Genomic DNA, 24,668 nt, shown 5'->3' on the forward strand with positions numbered 1-24,668 from the left:
CAGTGCTTTCAAGGTGCTTCAAGACCTTTCTGACATTAATGCCCATATCTTAGTTAATGTCTCCCCCTTCCCACTGTCATTTCTCCATGTCCAGCTTCTTAATTTCCCATCTCTTCTTGCTTTCCCCATACCATCATGTCTCATTGTTTTATACTTTATGTAGAGAAAAAAGCATGCAGCATTCAAACTTTAGTCACTTTCTTAATGTCAAAGAAACAAAACATACTCCCAGCTGTGCTGTTGCTGAAGTTAAGTTAAACTTTAGGTTTACATTCGTATCAGTTTATAAATACTAATGCAGACCTAAGAAAGAAGATTGAAATGTATTGTACAGAGCAGTGTCAGTATCCAATGTTAATTGTTTAGCCAGAAATCCCATTCAGCACGCTAGCTAGTCAAAGAAAGTGGTTTCAAAAGGCTTGATCAGTTTGCAACATATCATAAAGCCATCTCTTTTGATTGAAGGGTTCCACCTACTATGATTGCCATGATGGGTTTTTTCCCCTGCAGATGATTATGATTTTCGTGGAAGCACTGCCAGATTCTGAGTGCTGCATTATTATTTGCTGAGATAGGTTGTCAGCCAGCATTTTGTTTTTCTGGTATTCTGCTACTCAGTTTGTTTTTAGAAAATTAGCCTCGATTCAAATTAGCCTTCTAGCAGGGTCTTGTTTGTTACAAAATTCTAAGCTTTGGGACACCAGTGGGTGTAGGAGATTCATTTTAGGTATAGCTGCCTTCAGTCAGCTGGGCTTTCAAAGAAGAGTACTTATTTCCCCTATTAAGAAATAAAATATTAACCTAGAAACACAAGGAAAGTTTTTCTTCTAACTGAAAGCATATTTTTCCTTCTCTGAAAGAGTTTGTCTCTCTAAACCCCCAGACAAGGGCAAAATGCAGCTCTTGCTCACACCCATGCTTCCACATTCTAGTCAGTGAGGTTGCATAGACACAAACAAGATCAGGATATGGTTTGACTGTTCAGAGTTGCAAGTTTATCAACGTGTGTTCAAAGAGCTCAAACTGGAACAGTGGAGCCAAAGCCTCAAACTGGTGATGTTTAAAGTCCAAATCTGGCTCCACGCTTGGCAGTTTGACTATATTTCTGTAAGATGGAGTTTTAACAGAACAGTGGATCAGCAGCCCCAAGTTTGGGGAAAAAGGATCTAGATTCAAACTACGTAACTCAGGTTTGTCCCTAATTTTGGTTCTTGGGTATTACACAAAGAAAATCAGCTTCTTTTGTAAGCTTTAAGTGGGTTCTGGCATTTATCACCAAAATTCTTAAATAGTTAGGTGTTTTTTTGTTTTTTTTTTTAAAGACCACGAAATGAAAGGTTCGTCTGTAAGCAACTAACTTCGTGCTTTGGGCTCAGGTTCAGCCTCTTTCTTTGTACCATGGCACAATGGAATTTCACTAAGTTATAACCAAAGGTAAGACCCAATTCTATCATCAGCTAGACCCAGGCAACACCGCTGGCGTGTGGGCTACTATGTTTAAGTGCCCATTTTGTTTAAGTGAAGTTAATTCAGAGGACAAGATTGTATGTGATACAATTTACATTTAAGGCCAGGAAAAGGAAAACAAAGGACACACTTTCCAGACAAAAGTCTGCCAGAGTGTCATGTGAATGCAATATGTCTAGCCCTGGCTTCTCTTTGCATGCTAGCAGTTACCGTGCTAGAACATAAAGACTGCATCATATGGAAGCCCTTTCTTATTAATATTAGTATAGGAGATGTTTACTTTTCAGCATCATACACCAATTACTACCTTTTTAAAAGGTGTTCCAAGTTCATTTATTTTTTCAGTTTAGTTGCTGGACAAACAGGGAAAAGGCCAAGAGGCCTGGAGTTTTAATTCCTAGTTTATTTTGGAAGGTAGCTTCTAGATACAAACAAAGGCTCTTTAGTGGGCATTTGGACTGCATCTCCCACCCATCAAATTGAAGAGGAATAAAATCCTGTGGAATAAAATATATCAAAGGTGCAAGTGCATGAAAAACTGAATAGCCCTTCATGCTTGCTTTCAGAATTTCAAGCATAGTAAACATAGGAATCTACATGTCCTCTGTCTTTTTGTGTGAATACAGTTCACTTAATTTCTCAAACTTTGGTCCCCACTCTTTCAAGTCATCATACACAGTCTCTTCATCCAGTCCAGAGAAATCTAGGGAACGAAGACTACTGGCTACTGAGCCCTCTCCCTCTGTGTAATATACCTGTACGGAATCATGGGGCAAGGCCTTGGGCTGTTGATCAGCATCCCTAACAACATCTGACAGATAACGACTGAAGTCTTCACTGGTAAAGGAGGAGCTCCTAATTGCAGATGCTTTTAGCTGATCCTTTGGGCTAGGTGCCACATTGCAGCTCAAGGGACAGTTCAGCTCTGATGGTTTCCCTTTCTTCTTGTAGAGAGAAAGAGAATAGGCTGGGCTAGTCTGAAGAGACATCTGGAGTTCTGCCATGTTGTAAGCATCCTGGAGTGAGAAATCATCCCTGTTAAATGAACATTCACTGTAGCCCCCAACTTTTTATGCTTTAATGGATTAACCATATTGTTGTCCTGGAAAGAAAACATTTGCAAATAGTCTTAGATTTTGATCTGACCACCACACTAGAGCGTGAAGACAATCCAGAGCGCACTTTATTGGCCCATTAATTTAACTGCAGTGCCTATGGAAGAGCTATAGGAATGCCAAAAACCACTTTACAGGTGTCCAATGAGCAAATACAGCTTTCCCTTAATGCTGTTGTAACAGACACATTTAGGTTTACCTTCACTGTATTTTTTTTAATGTATTTTTTCCTCTAGTATTGAGCAAGGTAAAATCTTTATGGTTTTGCTTCAGATTTGTTTCTGCTTCCTCCTTTCTTGCCACTACTGCCAACAGTGCTGATTCATAGGCAGCCTGTTCAAACTGAAGTTTAATTTTCTATTAGTAGCTAAAGAAAGATCATTAAAATGCTTCCAGTTTGTTTTCTGATTCAAATTTGGCTGTTGCTTGGCCTTTCATCAAACACTGCTGAACCCAGTCCCAAGGCTGGGAGTGAGAAATGGCTCTGTACCTTTCAAGGAAAGGTGTTGCATCCGGTTGGAGGGCATGGGGTTGAACCCATGAGTGAGCCACTTCCCACGTAGATTTCTGTTAAATTTATTTGGACTTTGGTGCTAGTTAGCTCCCTTGGAAGTGGGAGGAACATGTGGGTCAGGATAAAGAATCTTTTGTTTCTAAAGCCGAGCATCATTGTAGTGGTTGAAATGCAATCACTATCTGACCGTTATTTCAAGTTTCAGTCCAGTTCCCAGTGCACAACTGTCTACATCACTAAAACAACCAGTACAATAGACACTAATTGGTGGCAGCCTTGATGCAAGTTTCAGAAAATAGACAAGCAGAGATTATCTGGGTTATCTTTTCAGTCCAAGAGGTGGTCTTTCTAGGCACGTTGGCAGGCCCTAAGGGGAGTGATATGTTTGAAGTGCCTGTGCTACACAGAATCTCTTATGTGCCTCTTAAATAATAATTCTTTAAATGTCTGTTTTCATCTGGAGCTAGAGAAAATCAGTCAGAGCTGTCAACGTGAACATTCCAAAATACTACCTTTACATCAGTGAAATTGTGCTTAAATAAAGATTATCCTAATCTCAGGGCTTGTACACACTAGCACTTGTGTCAGTATAATTTATGTCGCTCAGGGGTATGAATAAGCCACCCCCTTGTATGACATAAGTTACATTGACCTAAGCGCCAGTGGGGACATCGCTATGTCAGTGGGAGAGCTTCTCCCACCACCATAGCGACTGCCTCTTGTGGAGGTGGTTTTATGATGCCAACGGGAGAGCTTGCTTCCCATCAGCACAGAGTATCTTCACCCGATGCGCTGCTGTAGTACTTCTCATGTAGACTAACCCTTAGTGTGTCTGCCACGTTTCAATGAGGGAGATACAGTTGTAAAAAGTAAGAGCACAAGCCTGCACCTAAGAAATCCTGTGCTTGTGCATGCAAGGTCTGCAGGATTGGACTCCAAGACTTTAATGTAACACAGAATAACTGCCTTATTTCTATTCCAGAGCAGTTGCTGTATTTTGATGATGGGTGATGTACTATCTAGAGGGCATGTTCATGTTTCCCTTTAGGATGAAAGGTACTAAATAAGTATAAACTATTAATAATTTCTGTATGACCCCATGGTGAATTTCTTACTCAGGCAAAATTCTCAAAATGGATAGCTGCTGTTTTTGGCCCTTCCCCAATTAGGTGGGACTGTGCCTGAGTAGAGTTAAGGATCAGGCCTTCATTGAATTTGGTCATATTAAAATCATGTTTTCATTTCTTTTTCTGTTTCTTAAAATGAAACTATAGATACCATTTCTTCTAATTATACACATAATTATCAGGCAATTTACAATCCCAAAGATCATCCTTACCCCTTGCTTCCCAGCCATTGTTAACACAGCTCAGCCCCAAACAATGTTAAGTATTTTACCCAGCAGTGCACTTTTTTCTGTAAAATCCTTATTCCTCTAAAATCCTTATTCCCCCCATTACATGTATAGAAATTCAGCAAGGATACCCATTTGTTTCTCTAGTCTTGCCCTCAAGCTAACAAATGTGAAATTTATACATGGTCTCTTTACTGTGCATACACTCATGTTAATTTGTTAAGATAACGTTGGACTGCACCCATTTAATTCCTATGAAGTTGTGGGTGCTCAGTTTGAAATTCTGCATCAAGAATTAGGCACCCAAAATCAGTGGCCATTTATGAAGATTTTGGACAAGCTTTCCACTGTTTAAAAAAGTAGATTAATTTGGAAATGGCCTACAATAAACAAGATCTCAGGGAGGCCAACATTATTTCCTCTGTGTGCTTCCACACTTTAAGATCACCTTTGATTGGGGGTAATTTGGTTGTTAGTGTATTTGATTTTGCTGCTTTATGAAAAGAACATGCTTTAATTCTTCTCAGGGAAACTCTAAGACCTGTCATACAAACACTATTTCCTCGATATATGAACCCTGTGTGGCAAATGTGCAAGTGTAGCACAGGAGATAATCTTATTAAAACTAACAGGATCAGTGAACATAATTCCATATGCCACTTGAAAAATATCCCCCTAGGCATTTAAAATGCATTTACAGTAATTCATCAGAAATTTGAGGACATTTTACAAGTGAAAGATTATTTTGCAGCTGGCTCCCATAAACGTTTAATATAAATGTTAATGTATAAAAACTTCTTGCTTATTTATTTTCAAGTTCAATATTCAGATTTTAAAACTTTGTTCTGTAGCACTCATGGCATGCCAACCACAAACTCAGAAATACTGTTGCATCTTATACTGGATAAAATGAAGTGTTTTAAAACAGGCAATAGTCTCTTACTTTTTCTGACAAACATTAATTTTTCAACAAAATTACCTGTTTTTTAAAAAATTAACAAATCTGTAATTATCAGTTACATTTCTTCTGGATAGCAATATAAGCAAAAACTCTGGTAATCCATGCGCAGGACAAACGAATGTGAGAATAACCTGTTTGGTATGGCGTGTTGTATATTAAAAGTGCAATAAGAGTTTTATACTCTGGTATTTGCTTCTCTTCCCAAGAGAGAAGGGAACAGAAAGGGCCCTGGTATTTTATTCCAAGAGCTAAAAAGCTTTAGCTAAAACAAGGATAGTACCAGCATCCCTTAATGAATAAAAACTGAGGGACTTTAAGGTGTAATAAGTCATGTTCTAACAACACACATAATGTGGTAAGAAGCGTCATCAAAAGAGCTGGTCCATACGGAAGATTTCATGTGAGAGTTTTCTAAAACCTTATCACTACAGCAGTAATTGCTACTGACAACAGCAGAGCCTCCAGGGCACGAAGCCAGAAAAGGATCATCCATAAATTCTTTAACTGCTAAACTCATCCTGGCTACAAGCATTTATAATCACTCACATAGGTACTTCTGCTTTAAGGCAAATTAAAATTTTATAGACCTTTATGTATCCATTTGTAAAAAAACATGCAACCTTACAAATAAGTTCATCAGTTGCTTGTGGTAACGTAACCAGCAGCACTGAGGCTAAGGGTAAAGCAAAACTGACTCTCCTGTATTTCATTAGAGTGGAGAATCACTAGCCCACTTGTATGATATTCATTTAATGGAATGATCCTTACTTGATCTTGCTCCCCACCCCCTTCTTCATTATAGTTGAGGATATTTTCTCTGATGTCCTCCAAGTCATCAGGATAGGCAGAGACATGGTAAACTCCTCCATTCAAATCTTTGTGACTTTTCCAGTGAGTCCACAGGAAAGCACCACTGAACAGAACTGTGCGCACATGGGAGTGAAGCAGAGAGTGATCATTGAGAAATGAAGCAGAGAATAACCATTTTTTTCCCCTTCAAATACTGTAGTGTCGTAAAGACAGTAACTATCACTGGATATTGCAATGCCAGACTGAAGTCAGAACTGAAATGGGTAGAACGGCTTCAGTCTTCACACTAAGTGCCTGAGTCTGCTCTCACATCACTGTAAACCAGAAAAAACTTCATTTAAATCAGTGGCTCAGATCCGCAAAGGCATTCATTTAGATGCCTAACTCCCACTGATTCCAATCCAAGTTAGATGCCTAAGAACCTTCAAGGATTTGGGCCAAAGTAGGTACATTGATTTAAAGCCAGTATAAAGAGAGAGGATTCAGGCCCTTTAAAAGGCAAGTCCATAAAATCATCTGCAGCTGTAGACGTCAGCTCTCCTTTTGCTTTGAGCATTACTTCCATTAACGGTAAATGTAGTTACAAGTGATATCAAAGGGAGAAGGAGAGGCCTTGAGGGCTTTCTGTATTACAAAGTTAGTAACAACTGAAGAACTGAATGACATGCAGAAATGGTTATTTGAGACCAAAATATCCGTTTACTGTACTGACTTGGACAGACTTGACGCTTAACAGAAAATGCAAACAAAGATGTAGCACAAAAACTGATGCAGATGAGTTCTAAAGAACAGATACAATTCTGTGAACAAGAACAGAAATGAAGCATAAGACGACATGAGACAAAGGGAAGAGGATTGTGTATCACATGCTTTATTAGAAAAAATAATTCAGGCACATTTTTATGCCTTAACATCTGCAAATTTAAATAATTTTAAAAAATGTGTTTAGTTGCAATTTACATGCTGAAAATTGGTAAACTTCTACTACATTGAAGATGTTTGTTAACATTATGTAAATACAAACTTGTATATAATGCATTACCATCTCCACTGTAAAACCACATCATAAAATCCTCTCTCAATGCCCAGTCCTGATCCCATGGGAGTCGATGGCAAAAGTCCACAGTAATTTCAGTAAGAACAGGGTGGGGCCTTTACTGTATAAAATTTAAAATGTATTTGCTGTGAAAGTGAGCATTTTTATAAATTTTTTATTTTGAGATTTCTCTGTTTAAATTTCATTCTGCAGTTTACCAGAATGTGATATAGATATATATATAAATGTTATCATATGCAACAATCCTTTGCCAATTTTTTTAATGAAATCTGATTTTGAAATACTCAAGTATAACAAAAATTCTTATAAAACACCAGGAACTTCTGATTTATTGACACTGTGATAACTTACAGTTGGCCAGATATTAAAAATAAACATGCTCCTAGCCTGGATCCAGAAGTCAAAGTCTGCTCTCGGTAACAATTTATTTCTCGTGGGCTGAAATACCCATTCCATGACTAGCTGTATTTTAAATAATGACTTTCTCCTAGCAATCTTTTTCCTAGCTTTTGACTGAATTTGCCGCTACTTGTACATTCTGAACAGTTTCTTGGCAATGAAATGTCACAAAATCAGTTAACTGCAAGGGCTTTCCTCAGCTGAATTAATGCCAGTTAACAATGTAACTTTTGTGGACGGGGGATGAAAAGTGACAGGTGATGGAATAGAGAGAAGGACAAAAACAGAAGGCAGAGTCCAGGCTCCACAAGGAAGCAAATTCTCCACAGAAAGACAACATGATCAGTGTCAGTGGAGAATGGATAAATTAAATCACCAAAGGTAGTATAAGATGTAGTTGCCATAACTACCTAAAAGTGCCAAAAAGCAAATGCAGATGGCGAACACGGAACTGAAGCTCAAGCCTGCATACTTGTGAAAGATTGCCAGTGTGATTTCACAGTAACGGCCAGTATAGCCATCAGGGCAATGACATCGGAACTTGGTTGGAGACAGGGAGATACACGTGCCAAAGTTACAGGGTCTTTTAGCACATTCAGTATAGGCACAGTGCCTGCCTGTGGCATTCTCTGTGATCAGGTGTCCCGGAGGGCAACTGGAAAGATAAAAAGCAGAGTAAAACAACAAAAATCCTTGATAACAGCAGACATGAAAGAGAGCACTGAAAACCCTACACCAACCTTGGGACACATGCTGTATATCTGAATACAATCTTCTGAGTTATCTTATGCCAAGGTAGCTTTACTGTAGCTCCTACTCTTGCAGTGCTTACCCACACAGATAGTCTCAGTGAAGTGAGGGACGGGGCTAAAGAGTTCTTCTCTTCAGTGACACAAGACAAAAATAATGAGGCTCACTCCTCCAGACACATACTCTCGTGAGTGGACTTGGGGATGCCAGTAGTCCCACTGGCTCCAGTGAGACTACCTCCATGAGCAAGTGTTTGATCAAGTGCAGGATTTTCAGGTCTATCCAAATGCCATAAGATGACATTAGCCTCTCCTGTGTTTTCCCCAGTTCACTGAATCTCCAAGCCTCTAGAGATTTAAAGCATTTGTGACAAAAAACACCTCTACAATTCTCCTTCTTAGAACAGTGCTAATACAAGAGTACACTAAGGCGTTGTTTTTACTACAGAATTAACTCCAGTTATAACTTAAAAGTGTTGAGTCCCATCTACAGAAAAAAAAAACATTACTTGATAGTGGTGGTGCTTTTAACTTGTCAGCTGGCACATCAAGGGGTACAGGCTACAGCTCCAGTTAGCACAGCTCATCAACCGCTAACAATCACTCTTTCACAGCATGACTACTCTCATTTCAGCTAGGCTAACTCAAGAGGTGTTAACTCGGTGGAGATAACATGAGTTAATTTTGCAGTGGAGCCAGCCTTAGAATGAAGAATGAGCTGATGTTTCCCTCTTCAATCCATACTTTTTAGGAACACTGGCTCTTCGAAACTGCATCCAGCTGTACCTTGTCATATAGACTGTCAGCCTAAACACAATATTTTCATGTTTCCAGTTTTCTCCTGGTTATAAAATACACTTTTGAGCTGGGTTCAAATGTCTTGTTTGTTTCTTTCTTTGTTTTAAGGTATTAAATTCGTCAGGAGTTAACTCTGAATATGGATTAAGCTCTTTTTGATTTTGCAGGAAAATACATTCTGAAGGTGACTATCTTGATTTGAAAAACAGGTTTTTTGTGGTTTTTTTTCAAAAGTCACTTCAAGCATTATCCCAATTTTGATTATCCTGTAATAATGAATGTTCACTGTAGCATTCCTGCTTGAACTTAGTATGACAAGATACAGCATTCACTATATAGATCATATCCTCTGATTTATGCCTAACATGTTATGCTGTTTAAAGGGCATCCGACACACAAAAACAATGTTTATATCCAGGCTATCTGCAAAGCTGCTCAATTTAGAAATTTAGTAGCACAGTCATTCCATATTACTTCCCAATTTCAGTTTTCACAAAGTGGGTCAAATTGTTCTGTATTTGCAACACTCCATGAGCAGCTTTAATACAGCAGACAGCCAGATGCTCAGATGGTGTTAATCTGCTTACCTTAATTACAGTCAATGGGGATACACCATTTTATACCAGTTGAGGATCTGGTTGAAAGGGACTGTGCTCTGATTTACATCAGTAAACTGCTGAAGCTAATGAGGTTGCAGAGGCATAAATAAGGGTAGAATTTGGCCCTGTGTTTCACTACAGTTTAACTGGATGATGCTATACAGAGGACTTCCCAGTGGCAAGATTCAACTTACACAATTTTTAGCATCTAGCCCTCCCACGTTGCCCTGGCATTTTCTGTGCTCTTGCTTTCCCCAATTACCTGCATTCATGCATCATCCACAAGTCAATACAAATAAACGGCTGGCTACAGGGGTTGTTCCTACAAGCCTCAGAAGAGCAGCCTTCTTTCACTCCTTGGGAACTTAATACTGACACCAGTTCGTCAGTGTGAGTATCCAGGGGCAGCCTGTAGTTATTAAATCTGACATCCTTCATACACCCTAAGGCAAAAAACAAAAGGGAGTTGGGTTTTGAAAGCTGTTCAGCAAGAAGAACTATTTGAAACAGCTGTCAGTACTAGCAGACTGAGCATATGGTATATTTAGAGATGGGCTGAAGCCACAAAGTTATTTCCCCAAACTTTAGGGGAGTTTGATCCAGGCTTTTGATCCATCCCATTAGATATGGGCCAGATTCCGATATCCAAATTTTGGAGTTGCATCCCTGTTGTTTTCCAGCCCCGTATCTGATTGAGAGAAAGACACCTGTGCCAGTTGCCAATTCACCATTTTACTATGATTTCTAAAGGAGAGTTCAAATAGCCAGAATAAGAGAGTGTGTGCTCCTCTAGTGTCTCGGAGTGTGTGTGAAAAAGAACTATACTTTATTAAGATTCTCTTTCATACAAGAAAAAAAAAGACCAATAATGACTGAGGAGGCTGGGGATGCACTACCATAAAAACATTACAATACTGACTACATTTGTAAACAGAATGTAGGACCCAGGTGCATGTATGTCACACCAGGTTTTGGGACTCCTCGTCCTATGTTTCACACACAAGAGCATCCCTCCTCTCCCCAGAGATGTTACTGTCTTGTCACAGGAGGATTAACTGAAGGCCAACCTCTGGTCATGAAAATGGCAGATGAGTGAGGGGGAGTGATGCACAGATTATACATTTGTCAGTGCAGTATTGTACAGTGTAGTGGGGTATGTGGATTGTATGCCAGTACTGAAGATACAGTACAATCCCACACCTGCATGGAGGATGAGTGGATATATGAGGGCATAGTAAAGGTTGGTTTCAGTATCCATAGCTCTGTGTTTCTCTGCTTCCCCTTTTTGTAAACTTTGCATTTCTTGTTTTTATGAGAGTTGTTTGCATTTTAATCTACAACATTATATTAAGACCTTTTCCAATCCATTGTTGATACATATTTAAAAACTTAACTCTAGTTTAACAAACATTTTAGCCTGCCCTAGTGGAAGTTCCAGTTGACTGCGTTATAATCTTTCAGCTGGGAGACTGTGAGCCTCAGTAATCCAAACTTCACATAGCCTATTTCAGTTTTCCTAGCAGTGTTTAAAGTTAAGAACATCCGTTTTGCAATGTGCTGTGCAATGAATAGGGTTCTACCAAATTCACAGTCCATTTTGGGCAATTTAATGGTTATAGGATTTTAAAAATAATAAATTTCATTATTTCAGCTATTTAAATCTGAAATTTCACTGTGTTGTAATTGTAGGGGTCCTGACCCAAAAAGAAGTTGGCTGGGGGGCTTGCAAGGTTATTGTAGGGGGGATTGCGGTACTGCTACCCTTACTTCTGCATTGCTGCTCGCGGCAGCACTGCTTTCAGAGCTGGGCAGCTGGAGAACAGCGGCTGCTGGCTGGGAGCCCAGCTCTGAAGGCAAAGCTGCCAGCAGCAGCAGCGCAGAAGTAAGGATGGCATAGTATGATACTGCCACCCTTACTTCTGCGCTGCTGGCAGAATGCTGCCTTCAGAGTTGGGTGCCCAGCCAATAGCCGCTACTTTCCGGCTGCCCAGCTCTAAAGGCAATGTGAAAGTAAAGGTGGCAATACCATGACCCCATTAAAATAACCTTGTGACTCCACCTGCAGCTCCCTTTTGGGTCAGGACCCTGAATTTGAGAAAAGTTGGGTCCCTCATGAAATCTGTATAGTATAGGGTAAAAGTACACAAAAGACCAGATTTCATGGTCCGTGACGCATTTTTCATGGCCAGGAATTTAGTAGGGCACTAGCAATGGACAATACTTATCACAGGAAGGTAATTCACCCAGCAATGTAAGGGCAACAAATGTCCCCATTGTAGAGAACTGTTATGGTTCTGCTTTTTAGGCATGGGCAGCTGCAAAATGGATGCACAGGGCAGATCCAGGCTTGCATATCTAATTCAGCAGGGAAATTTGCAGTATGACTGGAGAGGGCTGTATAGGTAGTGTGCAGGACTCACTGCCCCTGTTTTTAGTCCAGTGGCAATCTACGGCGCTCGAGCTGATCTTCAGTGGCACTCTCACTGCCCGGGTCCTGGCCACTGCATTTTAATTTAATTTTAATTTAATTTTAAATGAAGCTTCTTAAAACATTTTAAAAACCTTATTTACTTTACATACAACCATAATTTAGTTATATATTATAGACTTACAGAAAGAGACCTTCTAAAAATATTAAAATGTATTACTGGCACGCGAAACCTTAAATTAGAGTGAATAAATGAAGACTCGGCACATCACTTCTGAAAGGTTGACGACCCCTGGGCTAAAGTATAAGCTATGGATGGGGCTTTTCCTGTACCTTTCCCCTAGGTAAAGGGTGGATTTTGACTTCCTTGACAAATCCCCACAAAGTTGCCTTGCAAAAAATCCGTTTAACTCAGACTTTGTGCTGAGAAAGTGAACTTCACTTAATGTACACACACATCATACCAATACCCCTTCTACATTCTTATGCCCCAGTTAAACTAAGAATTCCTTACCTTGAAAACTTCGGTTCTGATTGATAAGGTAAGTGTTTCCAAGGACCACCCTACTGGGATCAATCACAATCTCTTTGCATACTCCTGCTGCTTTCAGGATTTCTCTCTTCCCACCTCCTTCATAAAGGCGAAGGGTAAATTCGTTTTCAATTCTCTCCAGGGTGATATGATACCACTCACCATTATCAATGTTGTAGGAGGGAAGGTTTACGGCATAGTCTCCATCACCCAGGTTATAGGAGACAGTTAAGAATCCCTGAACAACCTTGTGGATTATTAACAGAGCATTAGAGAAGAAAACCACAATCACTCCTGTATTTGATCTGTCAGGTTACTTCAACCAAACTTCTTTTAACTAATGAATAATCTTGACAAAAACATTTACTTAAACGTAGACAAAGACAACGGGCTGGCTCAGGGGATTAGGAATGTGATTCTGTCACATCTACATTGCCAGTTCAAACCAACCCAGCTCAGCAGTGACCAACTTATTATCATTTCTGGCTTTTAGTTCCCCTATGTGACATTAATTTGGCACTCTCAATGCAGGGACCAACACAAAAACTGATTGTGGCATCTTTCCTGCCAGTGTCATCAAAAAATAGTGGAAATTGAATTATATAGTCTCACTGGAGGAGTGGGATGTGCAAGGCTGCCACTCGCACAGCCCTTGCAGGCAGCTGTCAGACTGGACACTGGACTAGGTGGGCCACTGTTTTACACTGCAGGCAATGGGATAACACGGGTGTACAGTCAGTTTAACAAATGGAGAATCAGGCCCACTGTACTAGCATGAATGGACAGAATTGTACAGTACAGATTTTCAGGGGCTAGTTTTGTTTTATATGCTAGGGTAGCGTACTGCACAAAAGTACTCTCTTACCCACGTTTCACTGGGCTACACGAGCTGGAACTGAATTCACTCTGTGCTGTGATTGTCCAAGACTATTGACTAACCTGCAGGGTGATGTGTTCATCCATGGCTCGGGAAGACACGCTCATGATGACACTATTGGGCTGTCGTGTCCTGAGTGTCACCTCTAACAGCATCCTGCGGGCAGGTACAGCAACAGGAAGCAGATACCGAATGTGGCTCCCTGGCCCAAAGGAATATTCTTTGGCAACTAAGAAATTCAAAAACGTTTAAAAATTACCGTAAGCAGAGAAAGAGCGCTATAAGTAAAACAAATAATTTCTCCAAATTAGTGTAAACAGCCCAGTGAAATGGTCTCTAGTGCTGACATAACATGCCTTTTTGGGGAAGTCCTTCAAGCCTTTGCCACTGCTCCCCCAGTAGCTGTTTCCCTGCCTTCATTTTCAAAGACTTGGTAGATTCCTCCACTGAGTAGGGCTAGGCACATCTCCATCTGGATCCTGTTAATGCTGCTGTTTAAATGCTCAGAGGGTGTTAAGAGAAAGTAACAAAAGGTCCTCCCTCACACTGCTCTTTCCCTCAGGGACTGAGCATATTTTCTGCACAGGGATCCCTGTTGAATTACTCATAGACTTTAAGGTCAGAAGGGACCATTACGATAATCTAGTCTGACCTCCTGCACAATGCAGGCCACACAATCTCACCCACCCACTTCTGTAACAAACCCTTAACCTATGTCTGAGTTACTGAAGTCCTCAAATCGTGGTTTAAATACCTCAAGGTGCAAAGAATCCTCCAGCAAATGACCCATGCCCCACACTGCAGAGGAAGGTGAAAAACCTCCAGGGCCTTTGCCAATCTCCCTGGAGGAAAATTCCTTCCGACCCCCAAATGTAGCGATTCAAGTTAAATCTGAGCATGGCAAAGACTCACCAGCCAGCACTCGGAAGGAGAATTCTCTGTAGTATCCCACCCCATTATATACATCCCATCACAGACCATGGGCATATTTAACCGCGAATAATCAGCGATTTAATTAATGCCAAAATAGGCTATCCCATCATACTCCCCTCCATAAACTACCAAGCTTAGTCTGAAGCCAGATATGTTCTTTTGCCCCCACTACTCTCCTTGGAAGGCTGTTCCTACGAACTTACTCCTCTAACGGTTAGAAACCTTTGTTAATCAAGTCCAAACTTCCTAGTGTCCAGTTTATATACCATTGTTTCTGTGTCACATTGCACTAAGCTTAATATATTCCTCTCCCTCCCTGATCTTTATCCCATCGATATATGTTAATGAGACAATTCATGAGCTCCATAGCCTTCTTTTGGTTAGGCTAAAACAAGCCAAGCTCTTTGAGTCTCTTTCATAAGACAGGTTTTCCATTCCTCGGATCATCCTAGTAGCCTTCTCTGTACGTCTTCATTCTATTTGAATTCATCCTTTCTTAAACATGGAGACCAGGAATGCACACAATTATTCCAGATGACATCTCACCTCCTTATTTTTAGCTGGAAATTACCTCACCTGATGGCTCCAAGACCGCATTAGCTTTTTTTTTTAAAGCGTATTTATCAATTGGCCAAGCTCATAGTCCCATCCTGTGGATCAACCAATACTCTGAGGTCCTTCTCCTCCTCTGTTACTTCCAACTGATGTAGTCCCCAATTTATAACCAAATATCTTGTTAGTAATCCCTAAATGCTATGACCTTGGCACTTTTCATGCTATAAATTTCATCCCATTACTATTATTCCAGTTTCAAGGTCTTCCAGATCTTCCTGTTATGGGATATTCAGTCTGTCTCTGTGTTTAGCAAAACTCCGCTTACTGGGTCACGCAAACTTTGTTAGCACATTTCCACTCTTTGTGCCAAGGTCAGTAATAAAAAGATTAAATAAGATTGGTCCCAAAACCGATCCCTGAGGAACTCCAATAGTAACCTCCTTCCAGCCTGACAGTTCATCTTTCAGTATGACTCGTTGTTGTCTCCCCTTTAACCAGTTCCTTATCCACCTTTCAATTTTCATATTGATCCCCATCTTTTCCAATTTAGCTAATAATTCCCCATGTGGAACCATATCAATTGACTGAGCCCAGTGCCTCCCAAGCACTCCTCCTCTTTTCCCAGCCTGCTGACCAAAGACCAGGTAGCTCCGTAACTAGAAATGAATATTTTAATTATTTTTAAAGCATGTTTACAGCAGCTCCTTTAAAATTAACACAAGGTAGAAACGGCCTCATTTAGCAACACAATGGGAAATGCCTTTTACTTTTGCTCAATTAACTCTTCTTTTTCTCCAGCAATCGACTGAATGCCTTTTTGAACTCCTGCTTCAGGATGCAGATCAAACACAATCTCTCTTGTCTGCCCTCAGTCTCTGACCAAGACAATGGGAAGAGGCTGAGGGCATATTTAAATTAGTGTAAGAAATCGGTGGCCACCTAGGACTTTATGGTTGTCACTTTGCTGCACATATTGGCCACCTGGAGGCAGCAGGGATGGAACTCAGATCCTCCTGCACCAAAAATACAGATCTCTTGGCCCTAGAAAATAATATCCTTTCAATGTTAGCAGTACAGTGCTTATGACACCCAGCTGAGCAATTATGATTCTGTCCCATTCCAATTACTCATGAGTGTGTAACACCGACAGACCTCAGTCACTGGCAGGCAGGATCGAACCTGGGGCCTCTGGAGCTTAGTGCATGAGCTTCTACCGGATGAGCTAAAAGGCAGCTGGCTCTTAGCTAAGGCTGTAAGCAGACTCATCTCTCTCAAAGTGGTCTTGGTGCCGCTAGATGGGACAGAACACCACACCTAGAAGGTGTGTAGGTTACAAGTGCATAGATACCATCAGTGTAAAAGAGACGATCTGATAATGAGGAAGATATTTCAAAAAGGAATTAAGATGAAGGATGGGATTAACAAAAAATGCCCAACCAAAAAATCAGAACATGACCCTGAGCAATATGTTCAAAGCCTTTTCAGAAGTGTCATTAATTGTGAACATTTTAAGCAAACTGTTCCATAAATTGCACCATCACAGCCATCAATAACATCATAGAGAAAAAAAGACTTCACCTTTATCACATCTGTAGCCATAGTAACCGGGCAAACAGTGACAACTGAATGATGTCCACTCTCCAAGACATCTTCCATGAATACCACAGGAAGAGGACGCAGTGGTCTCACAGCTCTCATCTGTCAATGCACAGCCAGGAGAGCTATTCAAGGACTCTGCAGGAGATTCAAGGTCATACACCTTAAAGAGAAAATCATAGAACATTGTGATTTCGTTTTAACAAGCAGTTAAATTTTATCCCAGAGATCAATACCTACACTACACCACACTGTCTGTATAACTCTATCTAATTTCTCTCTTTTGTGGAGCTGAAGCCATGTTTTGTTTTAAAAGGCACTAGTTTTCAACATGTTTAATAAATGTTTGACTTTTAAATATTAAACATAAAGAGTCATATCTTGCATATGGATATGCTCATGCAACACACACTGATGGTATTCAAAACAAAGCTGTCATGGGTCTATATATATTTCATTAACATTCATAAATTCCTTGAGGGGGAGTTAGGGAATGTTGCCTTCCAGGACAGATGGATAAACAATAGAAGGCAGGACAGAAGGAGATAAAGAACTGCACAGTGTCTGTCTCACAGAAACATCTGCTTCCAGGTAAGAGAGAGTTTTATGTTAATTATACAAGCCATGCCAAAAAAACCCAACAAAAAACAATACCATTGTGCCTGATATAAGCTGAGTTGAATCTGACATTTAATAGAAAAAAAACCAAGTGATGGTTTACTTTAGTGGCAGCTGCACATGTGTATCTGAAGCCATGATGTGTGCCTCTAAAGTTTCTTCTAACCAACCAACATTACAACAGACTGGAAACTGCATTTTGCTGTTTCCCACTGGACTCCCACATTGCCAGAGAAACACAAATGACAACACATCTCTTCAGTTTGAATCAGAAATGCCAACTGTCATTAAACCCATAAATGGTATGTTCTATTGCTTTATATATGGTAACAAATTTATTCATCTACATCATTTTGCTTAGCAACGCTATGAAGATCACCTTTATGGCGATTTGTGGAGGTTACAGCCTACTCAAGTGTCCTCCTAATGATAACTACTTTCCCATAATTTAGCATTATTTGAAATGACTCATCAGCCTAGGACCTTACCAGTAAGTTCTCTATTTGCTAGTCAATGTAAACAACAACATCTTGTACATGGACATTTCTGCCGTTGAACATATAACAATTGCTCAAAAAAAAGGTAAAAAAATAAGCAGGTGGGCAACTCATTGAAAATAAGAGATACATTACAGGGCCAATCCTGCAGGGAGCTGCTAAACCCTTATGGGACCAGTCCATTACTAATGAGAACCAGAAGAGTGCCTACATCTTCAGAATACATATCGAATTTCTCAGACAAAATTCCTAAAACTCTAGACCCAAAAGTGATACATCTTTACAAATGCAAAAATCATGAAATATCCTCTCTTACCTGAGTATCCAAGATGACATTGCGCAGGCAGCCAGTAAAATGCTTGTGCTGTAACTGAGGGTATGAATATGGAATTGATTCTTTTACACCACCCAGCTGAAGAACTTGGATCACATCCAAATACCTTTGAACAGTGAGATGCATAATAAAAATGAATATGAATAGGCCTGTTTTACCTTAAAATACATCCACTACAGTACAGGGAAGATAAATAGCACCACTCCTGCATTTCCAAGGAATAAACTGAGGAATGGAAACTTTCTACAAGGATAAGAAAAACTAAGAACCAAATTCTCTGCTAGTGTAAATCCACTGAAAACAATGGAGTCACCCAGCAGAGAATTTGACCCTAAGGTTTACATATGGAATTTTCAAGCTTAGCACTGAAGTGGTGGGATTTTTAAGATGGTGAGCACTTCTGAAAAATCCCACTCTAAATAGACATGTGACTAAGCAAGGAATGTGCATGTTGCAATCTAGGAATCAGACTTCAGGATTACAAATTATTCTCAATTATATAGATTGGCACCATTAAGGTAACCCTCCTGAAGTCATAAAATCACAGAAGTATAGGGCTGGAATTACTCCAGATTTACACTTGTGTAATTGACAGCTAAATCTGCCCTTACACATTTATGTTTGTTACTAGTTTCAGTTGAGAGTTTACAAGATTTACAGTATTGAGCAAATAATATCTGATCTAGTTGGGGTCCAACCCTGCTCCGTTTAAGTCAATGGAACAAATTAATTAGTAAGGTTTACAGTAGTAGGTCCAATAATTGCTTAATAATTAAGGAGCATCTGTTGAGTGAGGAAAATAATCCTGTGGTAAAGGCATAGTACTATGGACCAAGAGATATGGATTCTGTTCCTAGATCTACTACACACTTGATCTATATGACCTATCACAACCTCTGAGGTAGGTTAGTTTACTAATGTTTGTATAGCACTTTGAGATCCTTGGATAGAAGACACTGTAGAAATGCACAGATGTCTTCTGAAGCATTAACCACCCTGCTTTCATCTTGATAAATCAGATGTTCAAAGATATTAAATTATTTTTCAGTTAATCTCCAGAAGCGCACAGTTACCTTCCTCTTTGTGGAATAGTCCCCATGACCTCACAGTTTGTGCGGTCTTCAGTTGACAACCATTTACCTACTCCCTCTATCTCTGAAACAACTGCTGCACTGCAACGATCCAAAGTGAATCGAACATCCTGCACCAAAACATAGAAGGCTACTGTCATACCATAAAACAAAGAATTACACTGTGCTTCATTGAACTGCTTCAAACGTTGTACTCAAGTTTTAGCCGTTTCCCTCTCCCTTGCACTATGCAAATAGCATGTCTGGGCAAGTGGGCGCTGAAAATCGGAGTGTTACAGAACCTATATACACCCAACAAGTAGGTCTCTGGGCCATGCCAGGGGCCCATGCTAACCTTGTCATTTGTGATTGCAGGAGACATCGTGAGGAGGGTCAATGTCTGTCTGGATCTGTAGGCTCTCTATTGCGCATTGGGCCAGTGAGATGGTGACTAGGTCAGCAGGTGGATTACAACTGAGATTCAAGGCTGAATCTGTATGCCTGTGATGATATGGCCGATCAGCTCATGCTCCTTCTCACTTGACGATGGCCGGACAACAGGCAGCAAACGTCCTGATTTTTGACTTTGGTGTAAATGATCTTGGGGCTTGCACCAGATTGAATTTAAGAATGAGCATCCAGAAGGATGTGGAATTGATTAGAGAGTGGAGGCCACACACAAGACCAGTTTGATCAAGGATGCTTGAAAGGCGAGTTTGGCAGGAAGCTGTCAAGTCAGCCCACATCAAACAGGGCCTGAAAAATGTTAACTGGGAACTGGCTAGTTTAATTTTCAGAGTAGGTGGCTCACAGATCACACACAGAGACATCCAATATACAAGGCCCAAGCTTTTTAGGGGTGACAGAGTTCCTCTCTTGATGTGGGGGCAGACATTTGGCTCCATGACCTTAGGGACTGGAGCCAGGCAGGATATCGCTGTGATTGCCAACTCTCCAGGATTGTCCTGGAGTCTCCAGGAATTAAAGGTTAATCTTTAATTTAAAATTATGTCATGAAACCGCCAGGAATCCATCTAAACAAACCTGGCAACCCTAGAAATTGCTACCAAGCAGTGTAGGTCAGAACATGACCCTAAATGTTATACTAATTGGTGGTGTCCTCAGTGGCCAGCATAGATAAGGCTAAAAAGGACCAGGCTTCCAGAAGCAAATATCCAGAAGCATTGCATTGGTGGTCCTTTTGACTATGGAAAAAAGGGGAGATCTGAAGTCTTTGATGACTGAGGTCCTGGTAATCTCTACCCCCCATATGTAGGGGTAGATGAGGATTCAGAAGTGAATTGAGCCCTAGGGGAAGGCACAGGTGGGTCTACCTCAAATTACTAGTTGTATGGTGGGAGTCCTGAACTCAGATAAGAGAGCAGGGATGCCCCTCCCCAGTGTTAAATATATAAAGTTGTGCCCAACTGTTTAAAATCCATCCACTATGTCTTGTGTTCATTTGTCTGTGTGTCCTGATCATTACAGGGTTTTGCCATTTTCTGTGTGATTTTCTATATTGCAACCAAAGGCAATATATAATAACAGGAAAAAATGGGCATGCAACTGTGCATTTAACTTGTGCATTTGATTACAACAGTCACACTCACAAAATGGATAATTGCATTTGCAAAGATAATTTGGCAAATTTGTGCACACATTTAACTGAGCTGAGAATACAAAGATGTTAAATATTTGTGAAAATTAAGGTCAAAATTGCATGTACAAATTGCATGTATTTGTGTGCCTACTTTTTAAAAATATCTGACCGTAAACTGTGCAAATGTATAAGATCAATAAATGTCTTACCAGATAATTTCCTTTCTGCTAGCAGAATCTCCCACAACTCTGATACATATGGACTATTCCCTCCTGTCTGCAGTTTCCGGAGGCAGTTCCAAGCTGTTGCACAGCTCATGCTAGCCACTCTCCCTTCTCCAGCTTGCTGCCAGATGATTTATTCTAAAGCTGTGATTAGTAACAATATCAATGTGAACAAGTAAACTATGTACAGTAGGCTATAGCCTACAAGCATAGCTCTCAAAATTAAATATTGTCCCTTGGCTAGGAAGCCAATCAGGGAGCTTAGAAGTGCGTGAGACACTGCTCGCAGAAAGGTAATTATCAAGTAAGAAATTCAACATTCTGCAGCTGAGTGCCTCTCATAATTCTGCTACGTATGGGATAACTGCAATATCAGAATCCTTGAGATTTGTGCTGTTTTTGACACAATGAGCTAAACCTTGTCCACATAGAGTAGTAAGCCTTTAGTGTTTAACAGTGGCAAGTCACAACAGTTTTAGTAAGGCATGAAACAAGTCACTTGCATGCCTTATGTGGTCCAAAATGGTGTCCTCCATGCAGTATGACCTCATGAGGTGCATGTCAGTTCATACTGTGCGGAGCATCCTCCATGGGGGTCACATGGAATCATCCCACAGTCCAGATCCAGCCCAATGGCGGTCAGTCGGACAATGCAGAGTCGGGCATGCAGGGCATGAAATACATGGCTTGCATCTACAGGCAGCTAGTTGAAGCTTACCTGTAGGAGAACAGAGTTCCAATCACTTTGGAAAACAGTCCTAATGAAGTTAATGCTTTCTCTCAATAGCCAGACTGTCAGCTGTAGATAGACTGGGCCTGGATGGAGGATTGGTCTTGGTAAAGGATGTCTAGTCTCACTGGTAGCGGCAATGGTGGTTCTAATTTCAGTTCTATCAGATTGGAGAACCATAGTCTCTTTTGCCAGTGCAGAGCTAACACTTTCACTTTTGTTTCTCCTTGCCTTATTTTTGAGATCACTTTTCCTAGAAGTGGAAAGAGTGGAAATGTGTATAGCAGGCCTAGTGACCATCTACGTATCCATCCCCAGGGATTTGGGGTCGCTTCCCTGATTCAGACATCATTCTGAGTTGCTGACTCAGAACCAGCCTTTTGGTTCAGCTTTCCTTTTACGTGTATTGCTCTTATGGAAAAGAGGGTCCTGTCTCCATTGCTTTTGCATGCTGAGTTAAACTTCTCATTCCCCTTGGTTGTTGAAATACACCATAGTGACCATGTTGTCTAATTGGACCAGAACAAGTTTGCTGTCTAGGTAGTTCTGGAACTTCCGTTGAGCTCATCTTGTCAGCTCTGAGCTCCAATAGGCTGATATTATGGTTCCCTTCCCAGGGGTTCCAGGCACGTGGCACTGTCAAATGCCCCAGATCCTGTCAGGCTGGCATCGGTTGCCTGTGGGTCTGGCATGCATCTAGGAAGACACTTGGGGATGTTCTATGGGATTGTCCACCATTGTAAAGAGAGATGAGCACCAAGTTCAGAACCAGTACCTGATCTTGCATGTGTTCCGGTGAATGATTCCATACTTTCAGGGGAGAGGCCTGGAGGCACCTGATATAGAACTTTGCCCACAGGATGATTCCTATACATGAAGCCAGGAGGCCAATTAACTAGACATTGAGCTATGGTCAGCCTTGCCCACTTTACCAACATGGTTATCAGGTTCTAGATCTTGTAGAATCTAACCAATGATGGGTAGATTTTTGCTATAATGTCTATATCCACTCCCAGGTGAACTATCTATGTGGTGAGAGTAAAGAAGCTCTTCTTGGTGTTTATCACAAATCTGTGTGCTTGAAGCAGACCCAGCATCTGGACTGTGGAACTGTGCACGGGGCGGCTCTAGGCATTTTGCCGCCCCAAGCACGGCAGGCAGGCTGCCTTCGGCGGCTTGCCTGCAGAGGGTCTGCTGTCCCACGGCTTTGAAAGTCCCAACGCTGCGGGAGGTCCACCGAAGCTGTGAGACCAGCGGACCCTCCGCAGGCAACCCGCGGAAGGCAGCCTGCCTGCCGCCCTCGTGACGCCGGCAGAGCTCCCCCCACAGCTTGCTGCCCCAAGCACGCCCTTGGCGTGCTGGGGCCTGGAGCCGCCCCTGAATGTGCATCACTGCTTGGGTCAGAGATCTGATCAAAATGTCATCCAGGAAGGGATACAGGTAAGTACTCTCAGACCTTACTCTGGCTATTATGATCACTAGCATCTTGACGAAGACTGTGGGAGATGACAAAAGCATTTGATACTGCTAGTGGATCATGCTGTATTCAAATCTCAGCAGTCTGTGGTAGCATGGCTGTATGGGAATGTGGAGATATGCATCTGTTAGGTTCACAGAAGCGAGAAAATCCCTTTGGGGCTGGGATGCTACTGTAAAGCTAGGGTCTCTATCTGAAATCTCATTTTCTTCATCTAGTGGTAAGCCGCTTGAAATCCAGGACTGCTGTGACTCCCCTGTATACCTCTGGACAATGAAGAAAATGGAGCATAGTCTTAAGAATCTGTCTTCTGAGGAAACTCTTTCTAGTGCTGCTATGTCCAGGAGACAAGAGATTTCATTTAACACCAACTTGGGTTTGATTGGGTCACCTAAGATGGAGAATTGGATGAAGGAGGGTTGGAGTGGGACCCTTAGTTTGAGGGAGTGTTGGCAACTCAACATCTCTCTTACCCACTTGTCTGTGTTTGATTGAGACTGTTCGTCTAAGAAGTGGGAAATTCTGCCTCCTGGATTCAGGTCTTGGTGGAGGCATCTTTGTTGTCATAGTGGGCTCTCAGAGGTGGTGAATCCTATGAATTTTCCACTCAATCCCTGGTTCCAGGATTTTCCACTGATATAGCTGATGTCTTTCCTCTGGTACCTTCATGAGGAAAATGGACAAAAGGAGCATTTTTGTCTGTTTCTGAGTTTGTAGATCCATTTCAGAGGAAAAAACCTTTGCTGCATTTTTCCATGTCCAGCTCTGAGCCTGAATCTGAAATCTTCCCTTTCTCAGCAGAAAAGGTGTTCATGTTAGAGTCAGAGGATGCATCTCTCTTAGGTTTTTTAATACCTTTTTCTTTTTGGATTTTTTTAGCCTTTTGGGCCTCTTTGCAGGTGTTGTCATCCAGCTGTGGCCAGGGCGTTAGAAGTTTGCTTTATGCAGCGCCTTGAGCTCTCTAGATTTCTCCCCCTCAGTGTCCTTCCCCTTGAGGCCCCACTCCTCCTTCCCAGAGGATGGGGTTCAATAGTCAGAGTTCCCTGATTCAAGAGACTTGAGAAGAAAGAAGCCTGAGTAGGAGCCCTACTTCTCTCTCCAAGGAACTTATGACCCATTTTAGGACTTGGGACGGGAACTGGAGCCCCTTAAAGGCTTTCCTTCCCCTCCATTCCTGTTCTGTCCCAGGCCTTATCCCTTGGGCTTGTTGGATTAAATCCTCCTTTTTCTTCTTTGGAGTCTCTCTTTGTTCTGCTCTTCATCTCCAGATTGGTCATTTCTGTATTGGAGTCTTGGCTTCTTGAGCCAAGGGGACTCAGCATGCCTGTCCAACTCAGAACTCTGTGCCCTAGCAATGCAAGTATCAGCTGGCTG

General features: G+C 41.2%; 1 protein-coding gene across 1 annotated transcript in view; it reads right to left on the reverse strand.

Annotated features, from left to right (window-relative positions):
• Positions 1 to 1,983: 1,983 nt before the first annotated feature.
• Positions 1,984 to 24,668, reverse strand: part of LOC116829725 (neural-cadherin-like) — a 123,267-nt gene continuing 100,582 nt past the window's right edge. The window contains exons 25-33 of the mRNA XM_075073702.1: positions 19,267 to 19,394; positions 18,176 to 18,299; positions 16,727 to 16,907; positions 13,723 to 13,889; positions 12,766 to 13,030; positions 10,086 to 10,266; positions 8,088 to 8,332; positions 6,180 to 6,334; positions 1,984 to 2,483 (exon numbers count right to left, since the gene is read on the reverse strand). Of these exons, the coding sequence (XP_074929803.1) occupies positions 2,061 to 2,483; positions 6,180 to 6,334; positions 8,088 to 8,332; positions 10,086 to 10,266; positions 12,766 to 13,030; positions 13,723 to 13,889; positions 16,727 to 16,907; positions 18,176 to 18,299; positions 19,267 to 19,394 (1,869 nt within the window). The 3' untranslated portion in view covers positions 1,984 to 2,060. The remainder of the gene's footprint in view (positions 2,484 to 6,179; positions 6,335 to 8,087; positions 8,333 to 10,085; positions 10,267 to 12,765; positions 13,031 to 13,722; positions 13,890 to 16,726; positions 16,908 to 18,175; positions 18,300 to 19,266; positions 19,395 to 24,668) is intronic.

The sequence above is a fragment of the Chelonoidis abingdonii genome, chromosome 19 (assembly GCF_003597395.2).
Source record: "Chelonoidis abingdonii isolate Lonesome George chromosome 19, CheloAbing_2.0, whole genome shotgun sequence".
NCBI lineage: Eukaryota > Metazoa > Chordata > Testudines > Testudinidae > Chelonoidis > Chelonoidis abingdonii.